This window comes from Cyprinus carpio, chromosome A22 (genome assembly GCF_018340385.1).
Source record: "Cyprinus carpio isolate SPL01 chromosome A22, ASM1834038v1, whole genome shotgun sequence".
NCBI lineage: Eukaryota > Metazoa > Chordata > Actinopteri > Cypriniformes > Cyprinidae > Cyprinus > Cyprinus carpio.
The window spans coordinates 3,008,982-3,029,554 of NC_056593.1; the positions used below are offsets into that span (position 1 = coordinate 3,008,982).

General features: G+C 38.3%; 2 protein-coding genes across 3 annotated transcripts; one reads left to right on the forward strand and one right to left on the reverse strand.

Annotated features, from left to right (window-relative positions):
* Window positions 1-1,310: 1,310 nt before the first annotated feature.
* Window positions 1,311-12,634, reverse strand: LOC109082138 (piggyBac transposable element-derived protein 4-like). 2 transcript variants are annotated; one of them, XM_042711690.1, is made up of 4 exons: window positions 12,579-12,634; window positions 7,547-7,698; window positions 3,233-4,504; window positions 1,311-2,868 (listed from the first exon to the last, which is right to left on the reverse strand). In XM_042711690.1, exons 1-4 carry the CDS (start codon window positions 12,609-12,611, stop codon window positions 2,451-2,453), a joined length of 1,875 nt encoding a protein of 624 aa, XP_042567624.1. In that variant the 5' UTR covers window positions 12,612-12,634; the 3' UTR covers window positions 1,311-2,450. The 2 variants fall into 2 exon arrangements, with proteins under 2 accessions (XP_042567624.1, XP_042567625.1); XM_042711691.1 differs by lacking the exon at window positions 12,579-12,634 and having other exon boundaries at window positions 7,547-7,722.
* Window positions 12,635-14,189: 1,555 nt separating this feature from the next.
* Window positions 14,190-20,286, forward strand: LOC109101477 (keratin, type II cytoskeletal 8-like). The gene is made up of 9 exons (XM_042711692.1): window positions 14,190-14,663; window positions 16,083-16,291; window positions 16,550-16,610; window positions 17,129-17,224; window positions 17,625-17,789; window positions 18,240-18,365; window positions 19,306-19,526; window positions 19,640-19,686; window positions 20,163-20,286. Exons 1-9 carry the CDS (start codon window positions 14,376-14,378, stop codon window positions 20,264-20,266), a joined length of 1,317 nt encoding a protein of 438 aa, XP_042567626.1. The 5' UTR covers window positions 14,190-14,375; the 3' UTR covers window positions 20,267-20,286.
* Window positions 20,287-20,573: the final 287 nt, after the last annotated feature.

Here is a 20,573-nt window from a genome sequence, read left to right on the forward strand (position 1 = left end):
GAGCAAAATATTGTGCGGCATGCAGGTATACTATGCTTACGCATGCGTAAGGCGGTGCCAAGCGCTATTTGGGCAATAGGATTGGTGGGATGGTACAGGACTTCAGACATTCGTCACACCAAGAGGTGTTCCCATACGGTGACGTCACCGCAGCATCTCGTTCCCTATATAGGGAACCATGGTTACATACATAACCGAGATGTATTTTTACTTCCGCCAGCATAGTAAAGTGCCATCGCTACCAGCATGGAGTTCACCCAGACGCTTGTACAACTGCCACAAACATGGTGAGAGGATGTCTGCTGCTGTCTATTCTCGTTCTCACTCAGGGAGAAGCGTCTGGCTTCTCTAATGAATTTTCCCGAATACCGATCGGCGAGATTTCCCGCTTGAAGTTGAGGGAGGAGTTAAAAACGGAGCACTGCAGTCACTGATTCACGCATCTCTCGCGCACTGTTTGCTGTCTTTATTGCAGTTAGATGAAGTTGGTTAGATATATTTCTCAAATAAACAAACGTTTTTGACATTTACATGTGGTAACAGAAAGCCTTTAGATTCAGTAATTAAGGTCCTGTTTTATATAGCGCCTGTATGTATAAGAATAGTTTAACATAACAAGCTTATACTATTTAAATATCAACAAAATAGGGTCTATCATTTTCCATTTTACTATTTAATAGTGGTCCGCCGGTTCCCGCCTCCTTCTTCAGAAATAAATTTTACAATATATAATGTAATTAAAATAAACATTTTATTATATAAATATTAAATATATTATATAAAATGTTTTTAGTTAAAAACAGATGCCAGCATTTGTGTAAATTAATATAAAACACAGGTAATAGTAGCCTATAACGAAAATAAAAAAAACGATCGATCATATTAATCAATAATAATTCACAAAGTAAAAACACGGTGTACATGTAGTTAAAGCAAAATTAAATGGAGGAAATTCAACTGTAGAAGTCCAAAGTTCAGTAGAACTATGCGACTGTCCTTTTTGTATCGTTTCAATATTAAGCCATTTTATTCTTGAACTGGATGAGTTTCTTTTCAGACCACTTGCCTTTATGGATGTGAAATTTGCCATGTAGTAAAAGATTAAAATATAAAAAGTGACTTGTGTTCATGTCATTTTCCCATATTAAATATAAACAAAAACACACCGTTTGTCTTTTTATTGCCGAACTATACAGGGAATTTAATTTCAAGTATGTGTTTTGTGTGGACACATAATCGTTGTCTTTGCTCTGGAAAAAATATCTGTGTTTGTGTGTGCATGTCTAAAAAGAGATTCTAAAAGAGCACTTAATAACAAATGTATTTAATGGCATGCAACAATTTACAAACAGCTCATACATCTCTTAAACCAGACAAAGACATTTCTAGACCTTTAGAATATTATATACAATGATATAACGTGTTTTGAATGTCTATTCAGTTGCAAGACTAATATTAAGCACTTTTCTATCATCAGGGTTTGGTACAATTACAAACCGTTCTACACAGATTCTACAGCAAAGTTAGCTAACTGTGCTCAGGACAGGAGAGCTACAATGGTCAAATGGTTTTAGTCACTTAGGACTGGCCACATATTTTCACATTCTGATTTTGCAGCACCACAATGGACAAACAAACCATAAATGTGTGAATAAGTCTGGATCGGTTAAACTGATGGTGCAAAAGCCATAAAAATACAGTTCCAGCGTGGTTCGAGTGCAACAGAATAAAAATGGGAGATTGTTTTGCATATCTACTTGCAATGCGAATTCTCAAAAACCTACCGGTCTTTTCTAATATTTTCCAAGTTTATAAGTATAAGCCTCAAATGCCATTAGACTGTCTTCAATGTCTTGCTAGTTTCATGTTGCATTTCTGGGGTTTGATAATGCTCTTACCTTGATTTCTAAATTTTGGTTGGCAGTTTGGACTGGATTATGAATAAACTGCACTGTAAGCGTTAAGCCCAAAGTATACTTTGGTTTTGACATGTATGCGAGGGTGCATGTACAGTGCATGTGATGCAAATTTGTCACCAGATTAGTAAATGGGTACTGTATGCTCACAGCCCGATTTTTGTAACCACACCTCTGTATGTGCAGGTTGCACATGTGCAATGAATTTGTTATGCACAAATCAGTTATTCCAGGCTGCTGTTTCATAATAGAAAACTAAACTAAAAGAGATGGAAAAAACCACAGCAGACGCCTGTATTGACACGGGATTATGAGGCACAACTTTAGTTTAAAAGTGTACAAAGATATTTTTAACCATCAAAACTTCTAGAGAAAAATAGTGTAGACACTAGACAAAGATGAAACTTTCTAGAGGGCATGTGTCAACCACCTGCATCAAACAGAGTATACTTTGAAAGGCTATTCGTTCAACTGTACACATACTCTTGCATACGATGTATACCTTGGGCATTACTCTGTTTCAACCTCATCATCTCATTCATGCCATTTAACCATGCAGTTACGCTTTGGAACAAAGCATAAATGCACCTTGCAAGTTGCACATATGACTGGAGTTTTAAAGGGGCACATTTTGCATTTCCGTCTTCCAAAAGTGCTGTCCCCATTTAAGTACTTGGGCAGGTGGGATTCTGTAGAAGGAGTCGGCCGTACTATTTCAGAGGCATATGCAGGCCCTGTTTCCGCAAGCTGTCTAACAAGCGTCTCCCGGAAGGCCTTCTGGGTCAGAGGCTTCTGGTTCTTCATCTTGGCCATCTGCTGGTGCAGAATGAAGGCATTGACTACAGCGATGTCCACAAAGTGGTAAAAGAAGGACCGATACCACTTTTTTGTTTTATGCAGAACTGTGTAATATCCTATAAGTGCGTCAGACAGATCCACTCCTCCCATGTGCCTGGAATAAGGAAAATTGTGATTTATTATAAGGTTTGTCATTTAATAACACAAGCACCAGTGTTGGGGTAAGCTACTTTTAAAAGAAATGCATTACAATATTGGGTTACTCCATTAAAAAAGTAACTAACTGCATTACTTTGTTACTTTTTATGGACAGTAATGCATTACGTTACTTTTGCATTACTTTTTGTCATCTGAGCTGCGCTTGTTTATTTATTATTAATAACAAAAACACTACAAAAGTGTATCAGATATTTTCTTGCAAATTTAAAAGCAGGGTTGTGCAACTGGTGCGGCCGCACCGGGCCCTGCGCTTGACACCACTGCAACAAACTTCACACCACTGAAAGAAATCTACTAACTTGTTGTAGTCCAGCACTGCGGGTGGAACAGGGAAATCCTGAAGGGCCCAAACTCCATCGGCTCCTTTCACATTCCTCTTTATGGAGTCCCCATTAAAGGCTTTATGAAAGGTGGAGCACATCAGCACATCCCTCTTGTCCTTCCACTCAACAAACAGCAGATCGTCTTCCCTAAACCAGCGAATATTGCCGCGAGGAGCCTTTGTCTTTGAGTGGCCAATGCGGTTCGCGCGAACGGTGCCACAAGCCCAGATCTTTTTACGGAGCAGGTCTCTGAAGAGTTTGGGACTGGTGTAAAAGTTGTCAACGAACAGCTTGTAGCCGCTTCCCAACAACCTTTCGTTTGCCAGAATCACGACAGAGTCATAGCTAATACCTTTTCTCTCCTCAGATTTTGCCTTTCCTTCATAAATGAAGAAGTCCCATGTGTAGCCACAGAGGGAATCCGCCAGTACAAAAAGTTTGTACCCCCATCTTGTAGGTTTGTTTTTCATGTATTGTTTGAGTCCATTTCTAGCCTTTGAGGCCACCATTCGTTCATCAATGGAGATGTTCTGAAAGGGATGGAAAGAGGCTCTGCAGGCATCCCTAATGTCCTCGTACAGCGGCTTGATCTTACACAGGCGGTCGTATTCAGGTGTTCCCCTCTTCTTGTCATTCTCTGCATCAACTTTGGGATCACTAATATGGAGAGCCTCAGATATTCTACGAAATTTCTTCCCAGACATGATTCGTGCAGGATACGGCAGACTGTATAAGTCTGATGTTTTCCAGTAGTCTGTCAGCGTGAAGCATTTCAGCACGCCCATATAAATCACCAGTGCTATGAATGACTTGAAATCTGTTATTGTAATATCCTCCCATGGCTTCTTCTTTCCTTCTTGACGCATGGCTCCATATGCATTTGTATGTTCTACAATTGTCTTCAGCACTGATTTTGTGAAGAACAACTCAAAATAATCCAGAGGACTGCATGTTGCAGTGGAGATTAACTGTGGGCCGGGTGTGTTTTTAGGTCTGAATATTGGCTGTGTTGGCTCAATATCAGGCTCATCTGCACTTCTCCACTTCTCTTCGGACATGCTTTTGGAGAAAGGTAGGGATTGTCTTGTGCGGCTTTTCCTAGCTTTCCCCTTGCCACTTTGCACAGAGGCAGGTGATCCAGACCTGCAAGATTTTGCTGGAGATGGTGATACAGAAGACAGACCAGATCTCTTCTTTTTCCGTGGAGTGACCTCAGGATACCAGTCATCATCAGAGGGATCTGAAAGCCTGTCGCATTAAGCAAGAAAACAAAACAGCATTAGTGACGTAAATATACAGGCACAGATGCGTTACATTCAAACATAGAATGACGCTTCACAGAATAAACAGGAATAGTGTTAAAACATCCAACAATTAATAAAGTTTACCTCAGTTTAGTTCAGTAACTAAACTTAATAATTAGTATCAATGTTAGAATGTTTACCAATCATGAAACAAATTTATTTCAAATATAAAGCAGCTCTACAGAAGGCAGTACTATTATTATTCAGCACAAGTCAGTAAATGTTGTTTCGATTAATACTTGTAAAGGAATGGTTCTTTCTGAGATGCGAAACAAACATGATCCTTTACAATTTGCATATAGGAGAGGGAAGATCAAGAAGATGCCCTTTTGTAAATGCTGCAAAGACTCTATTGTCATCTTGATCAACCAAAGTGATATGGCTGTGCTATGTTTATAGATTTCTCATCTACATACGACCACACATTCTAATGGAAAGATTGTTTAAGCTGGGTGTGAATAGCAGACTCATTAGATGGGTTGAGTCTATTTTGACCGATAGATTACAGTGTGTTAGGGTAAACTCTGCTTTTTCTTCATCTATTGTTACCAACACAGGGGCTCCACAGAAAAGTACTATCTCCCCATTGTTAATTATCCTAAATGAATGTAGAGGTTTCTCATCTGTATTTAATCTCAAAAATGCAGACGATTCGGCAATTGTTGGTTTGATCACTGAGGATGAAGTGGAGTATCGTAGAGGTGTGGATGAGTTTGTTGACTGTTGTCAATATAGTTTCCTTCAGTTAAATATCAGGAAAACTAAAATTACTTTAGTTTTCTGACTTCAGAACAAGAAGAGGCACTCATCAACGAATAACTGTTAATAATGAGGGCATTGTTGAACATACAAGTTGTAAATGAGTATAAATTTCTAGGGACAATCTTTGATGTAAAACTGCCATGGGATGTAAATACAGCAGCTGTTTAATACATTTTTGTGATATCACAGTTGTCACTTTACATCTATGGCAGTGATTCTGTTGTTGTGAGAGGGATGTTGTTTGACGCTTGTTGTATTTATTTGTAATGTGTTGTAACCTGTTGATGTTTGTATTTGTTAATTATTGTTGTTGATCACTGAAGAGTTGTCACAGATACAAAAAGAATTTCCGAAAGGACAATAAACTAAACTAACTAAAAGCTCATTTTTTGAGATATCAACCTCAGATTTGGAACACAACTTGTTTAGATTTATGACGTTGATTTGCTATCAATTTTTGAGTTCAAAATGTTTTATAAAATATATATAAATTGCTCATAAACCATTTTCATAAACTTAAACCTCTATAACATTTTTTGTTTAAACTTTTTACAATTTATTTAAAGGGATACTTTAAACAAATTATCGTACGCGTACGCTATACTGTGTCAGCCGTGCCACAAGGATACGTTTTCTACATATATTTACGCTTAGCGCAGCGGACACAGAAGAGCATACACCATCTGCATAATGCTCAGATTCTCCAAAATGTGGAGAGAGGAATTGTTGAATAAAGTAGTTATTTTGGTTTTCTTCATGTACAAAAAGTATTCTTGTCGCTTCATAACGTTACGGTTGAATCACTGATGGCAGATGGACTATTCTGACGATATTTTTCATACTTTTCTGGACCTTGACAGTGTATTTTACTTGGCAGTCTATGGGACAGTCACAAGCCTCCTGGTTTTCATCCAAAATATCTTAAATTGTATTCTGAAGATGAACAAAGCTTTTACGGGTTTGGAACAACATGGGGGTAAGTGATTAATGACAAAATGTTCATTTTGGGGTGGAGTATCCCTTTAACTTCAACAACAATCTGCCAAGGGGCTTTCTTTAAAATGAGACCAAACTTAAAGGCCCCAATATACTTCAAACGAAATTCAAGAACGAAATGATATGATGTCATTTCAAACGAAGTTCGTTTCAGCAGTTTGAAACAGCAAACTTTCTGGGGGAGTTCGTTTTGGCTCTTAAACACCTTTGAGCTTCCATTGGTCCGTGGCGATTATGCAGTCGGTGGGTGTGTTCTGAAACTCCACCTTTTTTGAGGTGCGATTTTTTTTTTCGGTTCGTTTCTCATTCATTGGAGGTCAGGAAAGAGAGAACAACATCTCCTATCACTAGCAACATAAATACACTGGAGTGTTGAATAGCTGAGCTGGCACAGATATATCCGCACCTGTACGATCGCTCGCGGACAGACTTTAAAGATTCAGAGAAAGCATTTGAAGCTTGGTGTCGACGACGTGGAGTTATGCAAAAATTGACGCAGAGAAACATCCGAGACAAGTTTTCCAAAGCCATGAAAAGAATGAAAGGAAAGATTAAAGATATAAAGTAACAAGTACCAAATACATGTGTTTCAAATAAATGTTATGCCATACGTCTCTCAACTTCATAAAAACAACAACTGTTAAACAACTTCTAGCAGTTAACATGTTATAGTTGAGTGTGTTAAACTGTTTCACTCCAAATGAGGTCTTCAGAAAGCCATTGTGAGAAAAAAAGTTGCACATTTCTGCTGACCTATGCATGAATGTGTGTGATTAAGAAAACACGAAAAATAAACCAAAAATGTCACTGCTGTCTTGTATAAGGAGACACGTTAAATTTTTTGCTGTGTAGAATTTACTAAAACAATAACCTGAATTTACAACAACTTTGTTTGAAGTAAATCGGGGCCTCAAGTCTGTACTTGCAAGCTTCAATTTTTTTATGGCAGTTTTTTGACATGGGCATTTTTGTCCTCTATGAACCTACGTTTAACTTTTATTTTAAATTGACGCACAGGGGTTAATAAAGCAATTCGAGATGCAACATAAAATAGCTTTAAAACGAATACATTAAATTTTAATTAACGCATATCTAGAATAATTCAAACGTGTATGGCGACCATTAAACAGTTAAATGCCCTCAAGACACTATTTAGCTCCAAACGAATTATCATGTATATACACTTCATTACATGTAAAAGAGGGTTTTAAAAGGTGTGTACACTTACCGATCCCAGAGGGGATCCAGATCATCGAGGAACATCGCTTCTGTGGAGTCGTCACTATCATCCGACGATTCCTCCAAACCAATCTCCTCATCCTGTTCATCACTAAAACTGTTCACACACTCCTCCGCGTTGTCCTGAACCGTTTCATCCATTTTCTTTATATTAGCGCTGGTCGCAAGATGACAGACTGATCCGATTTGTTCCGTACTGGTTCATGTATTTTCTTTATATTATCGGTGTTCTAAGGATGCATGCAATTCGCTGAGGCGATTTTTTTACAAAGCGATATAACAGCAACTACAATATGACTAGTAAGAAAACGTTCAAATTTCAGCGAACCATCTATAGTACAGCCGAGCATTGCTGTGTGCCTCTGTGTCAAGCTTCGAGCAAGTACAACAGTTTACTTAGTTTTCATACATTTCCATCTGACGCGGAAATCAGGCGAAAATGGCTTGTAGCTATCCGGAGGGACAAATTCACAGTTACTCCCCATACCCGAGTAGTGTAGCCGACATTTTAACAAGGAGGATGTTCGTGAGCCCTTATCAGAGACGGGGAGGCGGCTATTAAACAAGGGAGCTGTATAGCTGTCACCTTTACAGAGCCAAGTTCCACTGTAGTAAGTAGTTATTTACATGGCCCAATACAATAAAACTTAAAGGGATAGTTCACTTCAAAATTAAAATTCTGTCATCATATACTCACCCTCAAGTTGTTTTAAACCTGTATGAATTTCTTTCTTCTGCTGAACACAAAGGAAGATATTTTGAAGAAAGAAAGAAATTCACTGAGTATATGATTTTCATTTTGAAGTGCAAAACTATCCCTTTAACAAAGATCAGGGCTAATAGAGGTTGAGAGAAACATAACGCAAATTGTTTTTCTTTTGAACAGACTCGTTTCCTGCAGCCCATTGATGAGATGTTCATGTTTCTCAATTACCTGGCACTGGGTTCAAAAAGCGTGATCTTGCTGACCGGTATGGAGTCCACCAGTCCACAGTCAGTCGGATCATTACAACATGGAGCAACTTTCTGTACACTGTGCTAGGGTCTGTGAGGATCTGGATACCAGAGGAGAAAATAAGGGCACATCTGCCAGCTGAGTTTAAGGACTATGCAGACACTACAGTCATCCTGGACTGCACAGAGCTAAGGTGCCAGTGCCCTTCATCACCTCTTCTCCAAAGTGAAATGTTCTCAGCATACAAGTCCCACTGTACTCTCAAAGGGCTGCTTGGAGTGGCTCCTCATGGGGCGGTCACATTTATTTCTCAACTGTACGCTGGTTCCATCAGTGACAAACAGATCACGCGTGAGTCTGGAATTCTCTCCCTTTTTGAGACCTGGAATGGCCATCATGGTCGACCGAGGTTTTCTGGTTGATGACCTTGTACCTTGCAAGATTTATAGGCCAGCATTTCTCTCTGGAAGATCCCAGATGTCTGCCTGTGAGGTCAGGGAGACCCAAGCAATTGCACGCCTCAGGGTGCATGTTGAGCGCCTCATACGGCGTGTTAAGGAACACAAGTTCTTTGACACAGAGAATTCCACTTCGGCTTTTTGGCAACATTAATCAGCTGTATACTGTTGCATGTCTTCTGACGAACTATGAAAACGGGCCTCTTGTAAAGGCTTGGGCAAAGAAGCCAGAGTAGCAGCAGTAGAAAAAAATAAAAATTAATAACCTATGACCATTTGTATAACTACTTTCTTTAAATGTACCTTTGTAAATTACTTTGTATAAATTGAATTTTATAGTTAATGTTATGTATGCACTGCTGTACATTGCACATACTCTTTGAATAAAGAACTACTGAATTATTTGCATGTTATATGTACTTTTACCTCACCAGTGCTTTTAAGCCATCTGTAATATAAGAATAATACTTTCATGCACAGTGAATTATTTACTGAATAACATTTATTTAGGGCTCCCAATTTACAAACAACAGTTATAAAATACTATTTTTTAGGTAACCAATTATCAAAAAAATTAATCGGAAGAACATGTAACATGTAATTTAATAATAGATTAGTATTAATACAACAAGAAACATAGTAATACAATTAAGAAAAAATATAAAAAACTTGAATCAATATATATGTACAAATATTTTGAAATGGATTGAACTAATAAGAGTTACTGCCGGTAAGAGAAATGGAGAAAAAAGAAATTAACAGCACTCTATAAAGAAGTGTGACAGGCAATCAGAATCTAATTATTTAGGGAAGCAAAGAGGTAACAATAAAAATAAAAAAAATCAATTTTTACTTTCATTGTTTTGGTGATTTCATTGTCTCTGGGAATCCTCTGAATAAACATGTCCTCCTGTGTGTAGACAACAAAGTCACACCAGTCTAAACCAGAAATCAACATCTGGCCCTGGATTTGCCAAAAGTAGGAATGAGATTTCCTTAATGTGTGTGTGCCCTCACTGATCTTAATATATGGGCAGTCAACATAGCTTGCAACATTGGGGCATTTAATTTCAACAAGGCCAAACACTGTCTGCCCCTTTGGATCGTACACAATGCCATCAGGTGATGACCCCATCCAGGGTGCATCAGGGTGGATAAGAAAGCCGCAGGGATAGTGGTTTAACCTCCCTTACTCTGCAGTACTCCTCTACTGCTGCAGGTTTCCATGTCAAGCCCCCCTCCTCATGTCGGCAGTCTGATGGCTAGGTCTCAGAAGTCTTTTGGCAAGATTTTCAGCAGAGCTCTGTGCCCTGGTGTGACATACCTCTCTGAACTTGGAGGAGGTGATGCGGGGCCGCCTCAGTTGGTGCCACTCGATGCAGGAACTCTGCTCTTTTGTGCTGTTGGCAATTTTGTGTGCGTTCTCTAATGTTGTTTCCAGGGACATCATGTGGTGCTGCTGATGTTCAGTGCAGACAAAAGAGCAGGGTAGAGGGTCCCAGCCTGTAACCCTGAAGTGGCAGCTGTGGGGGAGAAGGAGCATCTGTGTGGGGACAGGTTTTTGGAACTCTTTTTGCTGGCATATGATAGGATAACACACTTCCTTCTTGCACTTTTTCCAAATGCAGAGTCAACCAGAGGAACATTAATGTCCATAGCCATAGTTGTTATCAGTGGAGCCACATCACTTGGAACATCATGGTAGACTTCATCCACCCTGAGTGTGGAAAGTTCAGGCAGAGCTGAACTGACACCCTTATACAAGTTGCTCCTATGGAAAAAACAAAATAATGTTTTTTTTTTATTTAATTTTTTTTAAATGAGCCATAAAGTAAGTTACATATAAGTTGAATGAACAAAATAACAAAAAAAAAAATGCTTTATTTATTTAAACATACAATGTATCATATGATGAGATTACTACTTTATCTGAGGTCTCACTGATTACTACAGAAAATGCATTACTACTATATCTGCACTTGAGAGCACTTTGACTCGGCGCAGTAATATCCACAGAAATATCCTTTTAGGAGTGATGATATTACTGCGCTGAGTCAAAGTGCTCCCAAGTGCAAATATAGTAGTGTTCCCAAGTGCTATTCTGCCATACATTATAGTTATCCAGAGCAATTAAGTGCACGCACTGAGACGAGAGAGGTATGCATCAACTCATCTTAGTTAAGGGAATAACATAGTTTAATATGAAAAAACAGTGGAGTGTTCCTTTAATGATAATAAAAATAATACTAACCTAATGCCTTCCATCAGTTTTTTTTCGTTCCTTGGGTCTGGCTGAAAGAATTACCATGTCATTTACAAGACCAGGTTTAACACCCTGCATTTGAACAAAAAAGGTTTTCAATAAACACAAACATCCATAAATAGAAAATTAAGTAGAAAAGTACCCTGTTAAAAACATTAGTTACCATGGATCTTGGCTTATGCCACTTCTGTTCAGTCTCTGTGCAGCTGTGTGTTTGGGGAAAACAGAGGTGATGCTAAGCTGGCAATAATGTGCAGTCTGGTACAACAGTGCTGCCACATGATTACACACAGCTGTACCTGCCACACAGGTACACTGGCAGCTTTGTAGCTGCACAGGACGGGCATCCCCAAGCACAATCTGAAAAATACACAAATCTGTTATAATAGAATAAAAGTGCAGTTTTTTAAAAAAGAGAATACATGAGTACAGTGAGAATGTTAACAAAACAAACAAATTTGAACCATCGACATATAATTATTAACTACTAAAACAATTAATAACTACTAAACAATTTGTATGAGCTAAAATTGTAGCCACAATATTATTTATATTATTATTTATCTCACTTTACTCATCAGCCCCCAACAGTGGACACAGAACGTGTGTCAATGCAGTGACAAAACAGAACTCAGTTTCTGTGAATGACCCAGTGATTAGCGTACATATTTAAATATCGATAAATATTCCAACACACCAGTGTTATTTATGGTATGGTAAATGAAATTTGTCTTTAAAATAACCTTTAGCATTATTAGATGCAATGATTCACAGAAACTTTTGATCTGCCAAACGTAACCTGTCTCATGAACCATGAACAATCTGCGCTGAACCTGCAGTATAACTTGCTCTTACGCTTAAGCTGTGAGGCTTTTGGCTTTTTCCTCATAGATCTGTAGCACTCAGCCCTAATCGTTACCTCTCCTGTGCTTGAATCCTTGTTTGAAACTGACATTGACAAAGGCCGTTAGGAAAATTGGCTGTGATTGACACATAATAGTAAACATAGCCTACGCTGCACCTGCTGCGCTAGCACTAGATAGCATGCATGCTATGGGCATGTAAACACAGAACACGTCAGATCTTACCTTCAAATTGTGGATGTAGCTTGACACATACAATTTGAAGCCTTTCTCTTTCTTGGTTGTCGAAGTGTGACATAACTTTTTGTATGATTCGACTCACGTCGTTGACCGTTACCTTTGGGACATCTTGAAGGGACGAGTGAAAAAATGCCATAGTTGTTATTGACGCTATGTGCGCCGTCGACGCCGGATGTAACTCTGGCTGGCCGCTTGGAATGCGGAAGTGAGTGTGCATATAGCCTCTGAACCGTTTCATCCATTTTCTTTATATTAGCGCTGGTCGCAAGATGCATGCAATTCGCTGCGGAATCTAATTGGTTTCTTTTATTGTGTGTGCTGATGTTATTGGTGAGAGTAGCGAGGTATCGTTGGCTTGTAGGAAAGTTTTGTCGGGGTTGAAAACATCCACCATTTGGCCCGACTAGGCACAGCATGGCCATCCCATGGAAGCAGCACCCCTGTGAAGATCGCCAGCTCTAGTCATTGTGATGCTTTGCAAAATGCATGCAGTCCTAGTTTAAGAGAAAATACATTCAAATCCTGCTTTCACAGAAACAAAAATCGTAATCATGATAAGAATTGTAACAGGAGTTCAAAATATTGGATAAGCATAAAAAGTGTGTTTCCAATGTTAGAGTGCATCAGAATAATAAAAATAAAAAAACAGTGTTTTGTGTAACTATTTACAATAATAATATTGCTTTTCTATATCATTTCCAGTTAATTGGTATTATAGGTAGGCTAATAGTCTTTAAATGCCATTAGTCATTTTCAGCTAGTTTCATGTATTTCTTATCATTGTTATTATTATTTAATGATGTTTTGGAGTTTGATTGCTTTCATCTTACATCTGAAAAGTCTTACTAGGAGGTGGTGCTCTTATCATGTTTTTTTTTTTTAACTTGTCTTTAATTTAATCAGTTAAATGCTAATATGACCATGCATAACATTTATAACCATCTATAACAACAATAGGACTTCAATATCTGTCAAAACAATGTGGATACCAAACCATGTATCACAATTCTATCACGACATTAAAGAATACATTAAAATGAAGCCAGCAAAAGCCCTACCTGTACGACTTTCCAGTAGGTGGCGCTCTCAACATTTCTGAAACTGCATCACTGCTTGAGGGGAAGAATATCATGGTTTTGTCTGCATTCATGTCTGGCATATCAAACCAGTAATTAAAAGCAACAGCTCATTAAATATTACCAAATGTCTTTCTATAAAAAGAAAGTGTTTATTTTACATGGAGTTTCTTGGCAAAATAAAACATAAAATTTATTAGCATCTGATAACAGGGGCACATAAGGGCATTTAGCCAGCTAAATGTTAACATTCAAATCCATATATAAAAACATGGTTTTGCCAATAAGGTACAAATATGTGTAAGAAGAGCAAAAATGTCTTACCAATAGGTAGAGCTCTCAACACGTCTTTAGTTTAACTAGAGGTCTGCTGAAGGGAAGAATATCAAGGTTTTGCTTGCAAAGATATACACTGTTATATGAAATGCCTGTAATACTAAATGGGTAATACAAAGTCTAAAAAAAAGTTGATTTCCACTCTAATTAAGCAAAGCATATTGCTTTTTTATAATTGTCATCTTGTCGAAACTGATACAAAGTTCCCGCTTACTTGATAATGTTGCTCTAAAATATAAAACACTTGAATGCACACGTGAAATGCATGATATTGTTACTGTTTTTTTTGTAAAATGATTAGGCTACTACTGGGCATGCAGTATGGGAATGTTGTTGACACGGGCCATATTAAACATTTAGATGAAATATGAGCATGGTGAAACAGTAGGAAATAAAGGCTGAGCGTGTGTTCACTGCCAGTCTAGGAGCTCAGATAAAGCGGACAGTGTGTATGTGTGTCCAATCTCAAACAGGTTTTCCCACAATAGGAACTCTCCACCCCATCCTGGTTGGACTTTAAAAGCCCAGCCTTTCCACAGAGAGACACCCGTTTCGCTCAGTTCTGCCCACCTGTTCTCATCTGAAACATCTTCCATTGCAGCTCCCCACGGTTCCTCTTGTTCAACTATGAGTCTGAGAAGCAAGCGCATCAGTTCCAGCAGCTCTGTGAGGAGCAGCGGAAAGATGGGAGGCTATGGTTACAGCAGTTTAAGTGGGATCTCCCTGGGAGCATCTGCCCCGAGCTTCAGCACCAGTTCGGCTTATTTGGGGCCTCCCATCTCCAGCATCTCCGTCAACAAGAGCCTGCTGGCGCCCCTCAACTTGGAGATCGACCCCAACATCCAAATGGTGCGCACTCATGAGAAGGAGCAGATCAAGTCGCTGAACAACCGCTTCGCCAGCTTCATCGATAAGGTACAGTTGGGTCTCTTGTTCCCGGAGTTATTCAGCTAAAAGGTAGCGGTCTTTGAATGTTAAGACCGACGGAGTGTTGATGGCGATGATAAAGTCTTAATACGATCAACATCCCAAACCTCTAAGGGAAAGATGATTTGGTAGAGTCGCATGAAAATGATAGTTGTGTAGCGTGACCCATTTCTCTGAAGCCTGTAACCTGATAAAAAGCAGGTCAGATCTGACCAAGCCACTGAAGACAGCACTATGCCAGCAAGTATGAAGGAAGCTTTTGTGTGCCGGAGGACAATGCAACCGAATCCCAGGAGCCCGCTGGACTGTAATCGACACTTCAATCGCACTGAAGTACAACCAAGTCTCTGTTGTGGGTTGGGGCAGGGATAGGTCCTCCAACACGGGTCTCGGGTCGGCTTTTAAAGTGCTCAAAATTAAGGATTTACGAAGAACCCATCTAGGTCAGCCACTACTCTCCAGAGTGTTACCGTTCAGCTAATGGGGAGTCATATTGCTCTGTTAATGAGTACATCCTGGCAGGGTGGGCATCAATTAAAGCGGCCAGGCTTCCAGGATGTGCAGTGAACTGAAGAAGTCTCAAAGAAGAGCTCTTAAAATGATAAAATTCCCAGAAGTGAACTCTTTCTTCTTTGTTTTTGCAGAAGCATGACAGGAAAACTTGTAAAGAATAAATTAGTGGCAGAGCATTAGTCAAGCACTTTCATTACCTCAGGTTCCTCAAGGAAGATTTACATTTACAACATTTTACATTTTGTTGGGGTACTGGTAATGGGGTAATGGTTTCTTTGAGCAGAAATCTTCAGAAGATGTTATAGATGCCACCTGAGGATTCACCTGTTGTTTCAGTTAGCGCTGCATTACACTGCATAACGTTTCTTATAACAATGAATACCGAAATGGATCATCCATACTGGACTCATTAGTTCCAGAAAATAACAAAAACTATATTCATGTTCAAATTTTTATACGGTAAAATTTTTCTACTTTTAATAGTAATAATAATAATAATATATATATATATATATATATATATATTATATATATATATATATATATATATATATATATATATAAAATGAAATAAATAAATATATATTCAGCTGAAATATATAATCAGCTGAAATATATAATATATAGATATATATTATATATAATATATATAATACTAATAATAATAATAAAATGAAATATATATATATATATATTATAATAAATAAAAAATATATTTTTAGTATTAAATTAAATATTAAGTCTATATTTTTTTTTAATTTATTAGGACTAAATTTAATTTTTTTATTTTATATGTTCCATATGAAAGATGAACGGAAATTTTTTAAATTTATTTTAATTTTTTTTTTTTTATGAATGAATAAAGATACACATTTTTTACTGTTACATCTACAGGTACGCTTCCTGGAGCAGCAGAATAAAATGCTGGAGACCAAGTGGGAGCTTCTGGAGGGCCAGACCCCGGGCCGCTCCAACGTCGAGCCCATGTTTGACGCTTACATGGCCAACCTGCGCAGACAGATGGATGTGGTCAACAACGACAGGACCAAGCTGGATGGAGAGCTGAGGAACATGCAGGGACTGGTGGAGGACTTCAAACACAAGTAATGTATTAAGATCTACACTACGCCTTTGACGAGAGTCTCTCCTATTTTTCTTTGAGAAACTGATTATGAAGCCCCAGCTGCTAATGATTTTTTCTAACCTTGAACTGACGCAGCTCATTAAATGAATTTGGGTATCAAAAACACCATACGACTATATTTGCAATAAATGTGTTTACAACTCAAAATGTGTTCAAAATGTAATCTTTGTCCACATTCACAGACTCAAATATCCACTTTGTATTTTCTTTGACTCAGATACGAAGATGAGATCAACAAAAGGAACAATCTGGAGAACGACTTTGTGATTCTGAAAAAGGTGCGATACCTAGATGACTAGACGTCAGAGGTCAAAAAAAGTATTTTTACACATTAGGAAACAAACCATTAGGTATGACCTCACTGACTGTAATGTGGGGTTAGGGCAGGTTACAGAGTAAAAAAGCTTGACTTTCGAACCAGGGAAAGTTAAACTATCACAACACGTTGAATAAAAGCAGCCCAGGAGAGGAAACAATGAGATGTTTGGGAGGGGTGAAGAGTTGAACTGCTAAAGTTGAGCCTGAAGGGATCAGATCACCATCGACAAAAGCCTGGGTGGGGACACAGCATTATTTATACACTAGAGGAGATCAGTTTTCAATGGCCTCCCTACTGAGAGTATCAAGAAGTCAAAATTGCATATTAAAGATCTACAAGATGTAGCTCTTGATATATTGATACGAGTCTTTTCTGGTGCATGTGAGGGGTTTTGGTGTTCAGTGCCTAAGGAAGACACACAAGTTATTCAAAGATGCAACTGAGAAGAGGAAAAACTGAGTACTGTGTGTCCCGCAGGACGTAGACTCGGCTTATCTGGTGAAAGCTGATTTGGAGGACAAAGTTGGTGCCCTGACTGATGAGATCAACTTCCTGAGAACCATCTACGATGAGGTGACACACATACACACACACACACACACACACATATTTTTAAAACATTTTAAACAATAGAAACATGTATTTTAGTTCCCCTAACTCCACAACAAATCCTTTAAATTTAACGGTATTCAGAACAGAACATGAAAAATGTAAGTATAAAACAAACATAAATTATGGTAGCATTCATTATAAACAATATTTACAATAGTCTAAACAATTTTTTTTTTAAAGCAAAATAAATAAATGTGGGTTCACATGCCTTTGTGCATGTTTTGTTTGCTTGACATTAATTGCATTATATAAGTTGCAACATCTTTCAGATGATAAAAACATGACTTATATTTCAGAAAATATGGTTTCCACACAGCTAAAACTCCCTTAAACACAAACTTACCTTGTCTCTCTGGATCAGGAATTGCGTGAGCTGCAGGCGAGCATTAAAGACACGTCCGTCATCGTGCAGATGGACAATTCACGAAACCTGAACATGGATCATATTGTGGCCGAAGTCAAGGCTCAATATGAGGAGATCGCAGTCAAGAGCCGCGAAGAGGCTGAATCCTGGTACAAGTCCAAGGTAGACACGAAATGCTAACTTTGTCCCTTGATGAATTGGTTTCATAGAGATTTTTCTCTTAAAGTCATCACAAAATACCCTTTTACAACTTGTATTTCTGATTGAAAATGGAAACTCGGTTTCATAAAATGTAGGGCGGGATTGCATCCATTGGGAATTGGTTAGATAAAAAGCTGTTTCAGAGAAAGAGAAAGTCATTACATTTTGATGAAAGATTTTTTCCCTTTGGAATAAGAATCGTTAACAATGAGACCAGGAAGGTGGATTAAGAAAGTAAGCTTTTCATGTTGACTTGAGGTGTTTTTCCTCATAAAGATTCATAAACATCTAGGAATTAATTTAGTTTAGATAAAACATCTTTCATTACGGCACACACATCGAATGACTACAGTAATTTGTGTCTGACATACTGTACTGAGCTTTTTTCTTTTTCCATCTCATTTTGGTCAGTTTGATCAGATGTCCTCTCAGGCCAGTCAGTACAACGATGAACTGCGAAACACTAAAGGAGAGATCGCAGATGTCAATCGCATGATCAGCCGTCTGCAGAGCGAGATCGAGGTTATTAAATCACAGGTGAGAAATGTGCTAAAACTAAAGGATTGATCGCAGATGTAAATTGAATGTTCTTTGTTATGCTGATCGATTTCCCCATGTTGTTCCAAACCCATAAAAGCTTATTCGTCCGTCTTCGAAACACAATTTAGATATTTTGGATGAAAACCGGGAGGCTTGTGACGGTCCCCATAGACTGCCAAGTAACACAGTCAAGGTCCAGAAAATTAATGAAAGACATCGTCAGAATAGTCCATCTGCCATCAGTGGTTCAACCGAACGTTATGAATGACAAGAATACTTTCTGTATGAATACTTTCTGTAATAAAACACAAAAATAATGACTTTATTCATCAAGATGTCTCCCCTCTGTGTCTCTCCGCATCACCGTAGTGCCATTTTGGGAAATATGAGCTGAACGCAGCAAACGCTCTCTTCTGTGTCAGCCATTGCTGAATGGATGCACTGTTTTCTTTCAAATCAAAGCGTAAATACACATAGGAAATGTATCTTTGTGGCGTGGCTGACACAGAAGAGCGTACGCTGCCTGCGTTCAGCTCATATTCTCCAAAATGGCACTACGGTGATGTGGAGAGACACAGAGGAGACATCTTGATGAAATAAAGTCATTATTTTTGTTTTCTTTGTGTACAAAAGTATTCTCGTCGCTTTCATAAAGTAAAGGATGAACCACTGATGGCAGATGGACTATTCTGAAATGATGCCTTTCATACTTTTTCTGGACTCTGACAATGTATTTTACTTGGCAGTCTATGGGACAGTCATTCAAAATATCTTAAATTGTGTTCTGAAGACAAACAAAGATTTTTCAGGTTTGGAACGACATGGGGGTAAGTGATTAATGACAAAATTTTAATTTTGGGGTGGAGTATCCCTTTAACCTTTTCTTTAACCTCAACCTATTGGTGGTCGCTAACTCTCAAAGCTACGATCGTTTTAGCGAGCTAACCTGGAGAACCAGATAGCGGAGGCTGAGGATCGTGGCGAGATGACTGTGAAGGAGGCCAAAGGTCGTATTAAGGACTTGGAGGAGGCGCTTCAGAGAGCCAAGCAGGACATGGCCCGCCAACTCCGTGAGTACCAGGAGCTCATGAACGTCAAGTTGGCACTGGACATCGAGATCGCCACCTACAGGAAGCTGCTGGAAGGCGAGGAGGACAGGTAACACACTGAGTCCCGTCATAGCATGTTGTATTTTACCTAAGAGGGGTGGAACTGAAATGTTTACATTTACAAATATTGACTGTCTAAAATTTTTTTTTTACCTCTTACAGAATTGGACAGCAGCCAATTGTGAACATCCAGGCTTTTTCTAACTACAGTAAGTGTAAATTGTCTAATGGGACATTATTAATTACAACAATGGCCACATAAAACACACACTTACAGTGAGCATAAAATACAAAATTACACCTTTTACTTTCTTATTATAAGTTTCTGGTTTTGTGTGCAATTTGAAAAAGCAGCATTACCATTGTTATCATTGGGATATGTGGAGATGCTCATGACCTTTTGACACATCTTGGTCAAAAGGCTTCATCAAAGTGTTTGCTGCTGGTCCATTCCTTTATTAAAAACCCATTACACACCATTCAACCAACTGTCCATGAAAAAATCAAGTCAGTCTCAGTCTTTGTCTGCAAGAGGATTTTCAACATCCTATTACAAAAGTAAAATGGGTCACTGATTTCATTTCATGTTGATTTTAACCTGTTCATCACCACCAGCATTTTAAAATGCATACAATATGACCTTAATACACAATTTGAAAGCTGAATATTATTGTTTTTCTCACAGGTTCCAAAGGGATGAATGGTTTTCAGCAGAACAGCTCTCCATCACCCAAAATCCTGATCAAGACTACTGAAACCAGAAACAACACCAGATTCAGCACTCACTAAAGTGTCAACCAATATATATTTAAAAAATAAGCTATACTATACTATAACAGTTAACATTAAACATAGAAGTAGTTTTCTTGTCTTTCTGCGAATCAATGGAAAGAATCTGAAATTAATGTTCCTGAAAGAACAAAGGGTTTTTGCCTGATTCATATACTCTATATAACCATGTATTGAATATAAATACTCCGAAATTAAATGATGATATAAAATGAAATCGTGGAATGGTTTATTCTACAGAATTAAATATTTAAAGGGATCATTTTGCATCACATGTATCATTTACTCTTGCAATACAATCGGACAA